General features: G+C 44.5%; 1 protein-coding gene across 3 annotated transcripts in view; it reads right to left on the bottom strand.

Moving 5' to 3' along the window:
* Positions 1-379: 379 nt before the first annotated feature.
* The window catches only part of TMTC1 (transmembrane O-mannosyltransferase targeting cadherins 1), a 150,009-nt gene continuing 140,351 nt past the window's right edge, over positions 380-10,037 (bottom strand). For all 3 annotated transcript variants that reach the window (XM_065841836.2, XM_065841827.2, XM_071817312.1), the window contains exons 15-20: positions 9,742-9,877; positions 8,555-8,699; positions 8,022-8,159; positions 7,519-7,641; positions 6,378-6,455; positions 380-5,628 (exon numbers count right to left, since the gene is read on the bottom strand). In XM_065841836.2, the coding sequence (XP_065697908.2) occupies positions 5,488-5,628; positions 6,378-6,455; positions 7,519-7,641; positions 8,022-8,159; positions 8,555-8,699; positions 9,742-9,877 (761 nt within the window). In that variant the 3' untranslated portion in view covers positions 380-5,487. The remainder of the gene's footprint in view (positions 5,629-6,377; positions 6,456-7,518; positions 7,642-8,021; positions 8,160-8,554; positions 8,700-9,741; positions 9,878-10,037) is intronic.

The following is a 10,037-nucleotide window of genomic DNA, read 5'->3' as shown; positions in this document are numbered from 1 at the left end:
ATGAGTTTAATTTCTGTTCTGTTTTTATCTTCGCACTCTGTAGACTTGACACGCCCAACAGATGTATAAAGCCTGACACTAAGAGCTCATGTCAGTATAACATGTCCAATCATCAAGACCATGTAAGCACCAGCCCTTGTCCTTTCTCATGCTCAGGCTCCAAAAATGCCTGCTCCAATATTTTTATATGGCCAGACTCAAATACGTGTGCTGCATAGTTGATGCTACATGACCAATAACTGGGACTCCTTGGGCAGTAAAATGTAAAGCAAGTGGAATAAGAAACTTTGGCCCTTCCACCTCCAGAGGAACTTGTTCATGGTTGATCCTAAGGAAAAGACTGACCCCACAGCCAAGAGAACAAAACCAGACATGGCACTTACTTTTCTTACGTTTTATATAAAATAGACATTTACATACATTTTCTTTTGCAAAGACTTCGAGCATAATTCCTTTATGTGAAATCTAGCCATAAATCCCACAGTGAAAAAAAGCAAAGACTTTGCAAATTCCTGTACCACTGACAAACACCCAGTTGCTGCTAAGTCTGAATTAATTTTCACAAGATTTCTAATCCAAAGGCTGCTTTCTTGTTGCTGTTTTTCTTGTTTTTTGGTGTTGTGGTTTGGTTTGGTTTCTAAAGATATGCACAACTGGTTAAAAAAACAGGTACAGAAATAAGAACCATATGAACAACAGGCAATGCAAACAATTCCCACATGAGAGGAACACGCAGCGTGACATCCACTTTAGGCAGAGATTTCTATATTAATACAGTTGTAGAAGCCATAACTTTTACAGAGGATACCACTGGGTGTTATTTTCCAGAAGAAAAAATTTTCAGCAAGTCAGTACAAACATGGCAATGAACTTCTGCACAAAGTTATAAAGATTACCTGAAGCAACTTTGCCACATTGAAACATTAGTGCACTAGTGAATGCCAAGCGCCTTTTTTTTTTTTTTGTCTTTTTTTCTTTTTTTGCTCCTGGGTTTAAATGTACATGAAAGCAAAATGGTGCATTTTGAAACTGCTGCAAGAGAACGAAGGTTGGGGAAAAAAAACCTCTAAGGGCTATTTTTTTCCAAAGATTGTGCATAATTGCATATATCAAAGGTAGAAATTGAGCACTTCGTCAACTTAATCACACGCAGATTGAGGAGAGTTAAGCATATACCATTTCACCGAACTGGAGGACAAGTGGGGCAAAAGATCATACAACTATATGCTAAATTGCCTAACTATTAAAATTAGAATGACAATTCTCTTCTTTCATCAAATATTGTGCAGCATATCTGGCCTGGTTCCTATAACTGGTGAGAAGCTTTCATGGTTTTTAGATAATTTTAGGGGTGTCCAGCCTCCCCTGCAAGTTAGGCTCTTTATTTTTGATATTTTTGATTTAGACTTCTTCCACCCATGTGCATGCATGCACACACCCCCTGCTTGTCAAGATCTCTGGAATGAAGGCCATTTGCACTGCTGCATTCACTTACCCTCTGGCCAAAACAAGTTGCCTGCACATTTGTAGGAAAATCTAGTCTAAGGAGTCTGAGAAAGGGAGAAAACGCCCCCCACTGCATCATTTATCCCAGGGGATGGAAAAGGAATGGAAGCAAAGAATGCTAGACTTTAAATAAGCAATAAAATAAAACAAAATCCATCCACTGAAAATATTATTCATGGGAAAGGAAAAAGCAACACAGTTATTATGTTTTTCATTTAGGATTAAAATGCACAGTGCGCATAGGGATAGTCCTGTCTAACCAACTTTCCATTAATTCTCCACTTTCATATCGGTGAGTGCTGAGGTTTAGGCAACGCAGCTTGCAGAGTGTGAATTCTTCCCCACCAGCTAAAGCTTCACCCATTTATTAATTTATAATCTCTCCTAACCATGCTGAGCACTGGAGTCATCAGAAAACAATGTATTTATAACTCATTATTTTAGAAGCAGTGCAATGCTAGAGGAAGAGGACATTTCCTATGATTAATTAAGATAATATCCAGTTTATCACAAGGTATGTCGCTTGATTTATCTTCCACAACAGCATTCCATTTTGGTGGAGGCAACCCATTTCATGCCACACTCCATTCTTCTTCTTTGCTTGCAATAAACCTTTCACAAGATTAATGTCCTGAAAAAACACAGCGTTTCAGCACGGACGCCAACGAGACACGGAGTCAGCTCAAAAGCTCACAAGGGTTAAACTGCTTTGGTAGCTCATGGTCTGAATCGTTCTCCAAATACGCTGCCAGTTTGCAGATGGTCATCCTGCATAGATGGGGTATAAAGTGCCGGTTCAGGAAAGCAGGGTTCACTACCAAGCCCCCCTCTCTTCATAACGACCATAAACCCAGCTCCAAGATGTGGAGAGTTGGCCTTCTGGCATATAAACGTAATCCAGTTCAACTGGGATTAAACTCTATGGATATGTTACCTGTTTAACTGAGGCATGTGGATGCACATATACCAAGCCTTCCAACCAAACCACCTCCCTCACAGGAAGGTTGGTCTCATCTTTCTACATTATTCTGCAAGTAAGGCAGTGTTGCAAAAATGGTAATACTTCTCCAGGATCTGGGAGGGAGGCACTCAAAGCTATACCATACTTTCACATGTGCACCAGTTTTAGGAGGTCAAGATGGCTTGGATCAAGTTCTAGGACAAGAATGAGACAATCATTTCTACCAGGTCTCTCAGGAAAGACAAACTAAGACTAAGCCAAAGTTAAAAGCACAGAACTAAGTCTTCCCCTCACAAAGCATTGCTATAAAAAATACAGCTTTTTCTATATTTGAAAAAATATGTTTCATTGGCCACAATTTAAAGCCACACTGCTGTGGGGCTTGTAGAATATATAGTATTTATTTAATATATCTTTATGAGGCAAAGTTTATAGCTGATACATGTTTTTAAATGAGTCGTGTCTCCCCCCAGCCCTATCCCCCACACTTCAGCTGGCTGTCAGAGCACTCCGCAGATGCCTTCTCCACAGGGGTTTTTGCACAGCACCTCTGTCAGGGGCTGCACCAAACACTCCTCTGTCAGCCACAAAACTCACTGCCAACAGCAGTACCCCAGGCAGTCAGCTCAGGCCCATAGGGCTTTGGTGAAGCTGCCTCAAAGCTTTGGTTTCTCCATCCCATGGGTTTCTGCTGGTGTGATCCCATCTCCTCTGGCCACTCCAGCAGTGCCAGGGCTGTGCAAAGCTACTCCATGCAAGGCAGCCAGCAGTGTGCCCGCACTGGGGACCTCCAGAAATGTCAGGTCAGCAAGTCCATGGCCATAAAAGTCATGTCAAAAGACAAGGGTTGCTGACACAGCTCCAGGACCTCAAAACTGGCCTTGGCCTCTGAAAGCAAAGTAGGCTGCTTGGGCTGGGGGGGGGAAGGGAAAATGCACCAGCATGAGACTCGCTTGTTTTGGTCCCAGCTGCTCCCTTGGGAAGCTCATTCAAAGGGAGGGAGCCCCTAAAAGTGTGTCACTACTTCTACCGCAGATGGTCTCTGCCTCCCACCTCTGCCCAGCTGCAGGCACTGGCCACCCTCCTTGGTCAGCAGGGACCAGAACCTTCCAAGTCCAGCCTCATCTTGCTGGGTGCACAGCCATGGCTCTAGCAGGTCTACAAGCCCTGGCAGGGCAGATCTCTGCACCAGTCTGTACTCTGTCTGAGCTCCAAATGCAGTTGGAGTCATGTTAATAATTTGTCAGTCATTTGATCACCAGTAGCAGGCAGACACCGAACCTTTTAAATGAAGCCTGCGGAGCCAGCAGCGCATGGCTGTCCCATCACACTGAGCTTGCTGAGGTGCCATGGCCAGCAGCAGCTAAATTCGGATGCCACGTGGGTCACTGTCACTCAGGCTTTTCCTCACAGATGTGTATCAAGACATTGCCTACCTAATCAGAACTGTCCTTTACTAATAATGCCAAACCCCGGGCTGCTCTGCTGCAGGGACTGGCCACAATCAAGCTCGAATATAACAACTTTCACAGCAGCTCCCTCCTGCTAGAGGAACAAACTGATGACCTACCCTGATGTCCCAACCCAAAGGAAGTGGGACCAAGCACGATTCCACTAGCACTCTCTGTGAACTGGTACAAACCCTGGTGGACACAGTAGAAGTGCTGTTCTTACAGTGACAGTATGGTCGAATGCGCTCTGCAGCCATTTGCTTTAGAAACATCATCAAGGGGACTTATTCAAGCACGTCTCAGTGGTCCTGCATTTTTCTAACTTTAGACAATACAAGTCACAATGCTCAGCCACGTGGCCAGCTGTGAAGGATACTGCCCAATTTGTATAAAACAGAGAAAATATATTAATTATTTGATTATTATAAGTTAAATAAATAAAGCTCAAAAATAAAAGCCTCAATTCTGGAGAGAATTTGTTTTCCCACTTCAGTATTTAAAAATATAGATTTATGACTGAGCAGCTATAGGCCATTTTCTGTATCTTTGGGGGGAGGTGGTGAGAACATTTTGACAAAGTGTTTTGTCAGTGTTATCACCATGATAAATAGGCTTTGCCCCTGCACACCCATAAAAAAACCTCTTTAGTACCTTTCTAGGCTAGGAAATCTCCCCTAATTTCTCTGTGGCCTTATTTTACCTCCTATATTGATCAGGTCAGCTGGTTGGTTGGTTGGTTGGTTGATTTTTTACTGGGGACTGGACAGGAGGACAAGTACTTCTAGAGCTTCCCATTGCCTTCGGATACTTCCATTTTTTTCAGAGTAATAATTATTTGGCTTGGAGGAAGAGGGCAAAGGGTAAAGCCATGTGATATTTGACAATACTGACATCATGAACCTGAATTACTACAAAATGACTATCTTATGAGTAAAACATTCAGGTGAGGTTTTCCCTCAAAGGATCTTTTATCCTACTTGTAGAATCATCCTTCTAGGGTGATATTCCAACACCACTTTCCCTTTCTTTAGAATAATTTTCAAGTCACATTTAGAGCTGTAAAAGTGGTCACCATTTCCTCAGCATTAACCCCTCGAAACCCTTTTATGTGATCATTATGACCATCTTTCCTGGCTCAGAAGGACCTGGTAGCACTTGCAATGAAGCACATTGGTGGTACTTTATATGGACGAGGTGAGCCCGTGTTGAGTAACAGGAGGTGCTACTTCACCCCTGCTGCAATGGATGACTGCTTTGTCTCCATGGCTTCCCCAGTGATAACCAAGATATTGAAGGTACATGTCCCACCCACACTCCTGGCTGGTGTGATTAAAATGGGTTCAGCCTAAACACAGATCTTGACTGAAGGAAGGTTTTCATTCATTCCCCAGCATGTCCTACAGGAGCCAAGTGACTCCTGTAACGTAAGTCAAACACAAGCATGCATTCAAAATTTGCCTTCCGAAATTCTGAGTCCTATCAAAGTTCCTTCGGCATCGCTTTGAGCAATAGGCTTCCACCATACTCTTCTCCAAGGGGCATGAGTTTCTTTCCACTGGTGACTGAATGCTATGTTTGGTCTTTCTCCTGGACTTCCTGAAACCGCTTCTCCAAGCGATCCAGTTTGGCCAGATTCTCCTTCAGCAACTTGCTGTTTGGAACCAGCTGTAAGGCTTTCTCATAGTAGCCACGGGCAGTGACGTAGCTCCCCTACAAAGAAAGTGAGTGACAGATCTCATTCGCATTCCCTGACATAGAAAGTTCATTCCTTGAGAATGGCAAAGATGGTAATACAAAGAAAACAAAGTTCATAAAACTTGATATTGCTAGGTAGCAGGAATATTTCTTCATTATGAAAAGTATCACTGAGTGCTGTTAGCCTAAATTTGATAAAACACACATGGCAAGAAACAGATTTACATTTTCCTGTTACGTTGTACCAGAAGAGTTAATTTTATTCAACGATAGGATAGCTTGAGGATCTCACAGAATGAGACTCCTTAAGACCCAAATGATAATGATATGCTAAACTATTCAAAAAAGATAAGCAACCACAGGGCAGGATGTGTATTTCCATAATTTCATGCCAGAATTCTGCATTAGACATCTTTATTAAATTAATCAGGTAGAGAGGAATCTTAAAAGTCAACTCAGGGTGACATTTTTCTAAGGAAGGTCAACAGTTGAAGCAGGAAAACTTTAGAGATGGGCTGGCTGTTCCTTGAAGCCTGCCCTCTTAAAATATGAGGTTTACGTTACAGGATACATATTCTCAAGCAAGCTGATTGGAAAATTTTAGTTGGAGTGGACAGACGTTCCTCTTTTTTGGATAAAAGTATGTCGGGGACAGTCACTGTTCACAAACATGCAGCTCTTGGCAATCTAAAACAAATTTATCTTTCTGTCCTGAGTTGTAGTGTCTACACTTGACAGCTTAAGGATAAGCGAAATTGTCATACCTTGATGTGCTCAATGCCTCCCATATTCATCCAGGCCTGCGCTTGGTCTGGGTTGAGCTCCACAGCCTGTTTATAGCTCTGTAAAAATATGAAATATTTTTAGGTTAAGAGTCTGACTATTCAAACAAAACCAGATCTTGAGAAGAAAGAGAAACAAAGTTTCCTCTCCTTCTGAATCCATTTAAAATATAATTTCAAATTCTTCTCAAATACAATGCATAAGCTGAATTTCAGTTTCTTTATAGCAGAGGCACCATAATACACTTCTGTACTGCTGAGCTCATCTTGCAGCTTTTCCCTGCCCACAGAACTGCACGAGGAGCCACATCAACCCCAGCGACCCTCTCTCTGGCACCCTGCACCACTGGGGTCTCTTGCACGTCAGGGTCATTCCCTTGCCAATCTACAAGTGCTCCTTATCTGCAAGGCTCTCACGTGGAGCTGGCAGCAACCTACAGTACAGCCACCTACCTGGAGGTTTCACAAGGACCTGAGGGCAGTGCTGTCCCTCCCCACTGTTTCTGTCACTGTGCATGGGACAAGAAGCAACAAGGGCCTCCTAGGCTCTGTCAAGCAGCACCGTTTTTATGGTGTCACAACAGGAAAGGAATCAAATCAGGATTAGATATCTCCGCGAATACTGAGAATATTCAGAACTGTGTCAATAATATTCTGTGCTGTTATTTAACATTAAGATAATTTCAGAGCTATCAAGCATCCTGCTCCACAGGATAAACTAATCTCTCAGCTGTTAGGTAATGAGGTGAGATATAACAACGTGGTGGGCTCTCACAGGTTCCCAAGCTTCCAGCTGAGCCACCTGAAGTTGGCTGTCACCAGCAAGAGGATCTGAGAAAATCATAATCCCACCAGCAAGAGGATCTAAGAAAATCATAATACCACCACAAATCTGTACTTAACCTCTCGGAGGCGGGAGCTCTATTTCCACTCAGGAATGTGGAAAAAAGTTGCAACTAAGTCTGGTAAAGTTAGGTGCCCCATAGCTTTAGCTATACCACTGGTGAACTCTTGAGCTCCCAAGGCCAACAGCCAGGGTGCATGCCCTAGGGAGTATTAGATACAATGAGCTAACTCTATCTTTTAACCTATAAACTATCCATAGGGCTTAGAGCAGTCATACCTCAAAAGCCTTGTCAAGGAGATTCTGTTCTCTTAGCTGGTTTCCTTTAGTAAAAAAGAGCTCTGATATGACTTTTGGATCCTTTGGTTTTAGCTGAAAAGCTTTTTCTATAGCTTCAAGTGCCTGTGAAAAAGCAAGAGGACATCGCGTTACTGTATTCTGTGCTGTTCCAATTCTCATGTTCACCTCTCCACTAGAGCCTCCCAGTATAAGAGTCTTCTTTCTCCTTCCCTTGTTTGTCCCACACCATTAACACATGTGGAAATGAGTTTTTTAGATGCCTGTGGCTAATGGGCAGTGGGGCTGACAGCAGCAGGAACAGTAAGTCATAAGAAAACCACACTGCTTAGCTTCAGTCCCAGTACCTAGATAAACAGGGTTTAGTGAAAAAAAAAATCTACTGGATGTGCCCTAATGCACGTGATGTGTCTCTGGAGAGGTGGAGTCTAAAATGCAACCTGAGCTCTGTGTGTGAGTCCTTGGGACAAGCGTAGCCACGGTACCTTGGCATAGTGCTCCTGCTTGCTGTAGATGGCTGAAAGAAGGCGGTAGCACTCCAGACACTCTGCATCCTCGCTTAGTATATGGTTGGTCATCTTTTCGGCTTCTTTCATCCGCCCCATCATTGCTAAAACCTGAGCCTATGGAGCCGTATTATAAAAGGTTATGATCTTGAAAAGTTCAGCCCTCTTTAGCACATGATGGATACACCCAGTGACTGTGGCTGGACTCCTGCTTCTGCTAGTGGTGTTAAGAGACACCTCAAGCAAAGGCAGGAGGATTGACCCTTTCTAGCAAGTAAGGGGCAGGTCATATTTTCTCTGTACCAAGTCCTTTTCAGCTGGAAAGGCAGTGTCTGAAACAAGGCTCTGAGTTCAGAAGGGATGAGGACGAAACAAGGAGGATGTGAAAGACGGTTGCTGGATGGCCAGCATGGAGGTAGAACCAAACTCTGAGTCTTGGGCAACAATCACGCTAAAAACCATCCCCCTCCACTTTTGTGGCCCTGCCCTGGCCGAGCTCGCCCCACACTCACCAGTGCCAGTCGGATCTCTTTGTTCAAAGGCTGCAGTGATGCGGCTTCTCTGTAAACCTGCAACGCTTCTTCATACCGCCCCGTGTTGTAATACAGAGCCCCCAGTGGGGACAGGACTTCAGCCTTCCGGGATACCTTCAGTGCCCTGGAATTTGGGAAAAAGAGGTGCATCCAGGTGGTGAGGGGCTCAAAGCAGAAGAGTAAGATATAGCTTGTGTTGGGATGGAGCAGCAAAACTCTGTAGCCTGCATGGCACACTGATCCCACCCTGGGGAGCACAACTTGAAGGCCCTCAGTGACAACCAACGATAAGACAAGGGGCAATGGATACAAACTGGAACACAGGAGGTTCCACTTAAATATGAGAAGAAACTTCTTCACAGTGAGGGTGACAGAGCACTGGAACAGGCTGCCCAGGGAGGTTGTGGATTTTTCTTCTCTGGAGACATTCAAAACCTGCCTGGACGCCTTCCTGTGTAACCTCATCCAGGTGTTCCTGCTCCGGCAGGGGGATTGGACTAGGTGATCTTTTGAGGTCCCTTCCAATCCCTAACATTCTGTGATTCTGTCCTGGGGATGGACAAACATGCCACCTGAGAGGGCCACCTCCAAAGCACATGTAAGCATGAAGCAAGGGTGGGGATGGCTGAGAGTGGCAGTACCTAGGGAATGTGAGCACAAATCTGGATGCCAAAAAGGAGGCAAAAACTCCCAACCCAGTCCACCCTACTGCCTACTGGGAGTCAGAACCTGCCTACTGGTGTGTTGCTGGCGAGGGCTGGAGTTCCTGATGGTGCCAAGGTTTTGATGCTGGGTTGTGCACAGCTATGGCTGTTAGTGGTGCAGCACCCACAGATCAGCTCTGAGCAGGGAGGGAGTTATGCTAACAACTTGCTCATGCCATCAAGAAACATCTGACTTCTTGTTAGAGCATCTCCCAGCCACATGCAGCAGTGTGTCCATCCTGGGGGCTTGGGAACGGTTCCAGGAAGTCAACACTGCCTGAGTCCTCTCCAAACACTCCCCAAAAATAGACAAACAAGCACAGATAAGTCTTGTTTCTAACGGATGAAGGAGGAAGTAGAGGAAACCCAAACATGCACAGATTAATGTGTCAGAGGCTCTTTAGCGGAGACAGGAGATACAGGGGGAGGAAGGAAACCTCTGTCTCCATCCCAAATTCTTACCGCTTGTACCAAGTTTCAGCTTCTTTGTTCTGCCCCAGGGAGCGGTGAAGCCTGCCCAGGTTCACCATGGCTACGTGGTGAGCAGGGCTCAGGCGGATGGCCTGCCTGTAGTGGGACATGGCTCGCTCAGGAAACCCTGGAGAGGAAAACAGCAATTTATACTAAACTGGTGACTCAGAAAAGTCCTGCCACAAATTCAGCACACAATAATGCTCTGGGTTTTCTTTCTATTACTCTATGCACAAAAACCATTTTAAGAAATAAATCCTGCCTCAACCTTTTGAGAAGTGGTGTAA

Source organism: Patagioenas fasciata, chromosome 1 (assembly GCF_037038585.1).
Source record: "Patagioenas fasciata isolate bPatFas1 chromosome 1, bPatFas1.hap1, whole genome shotgun sequence".
NCBI classification, from domain to species: Eukaryota; Metazoa; Chordata; class Aves; order Columbiformes; family Columbidae; genus Patagioenas; species Patagioenas fasciata.
Note: the sequence above shows the minus strand (reverse complement) of the source record. Positions and strands in the feature narration are given on the sequence as shown.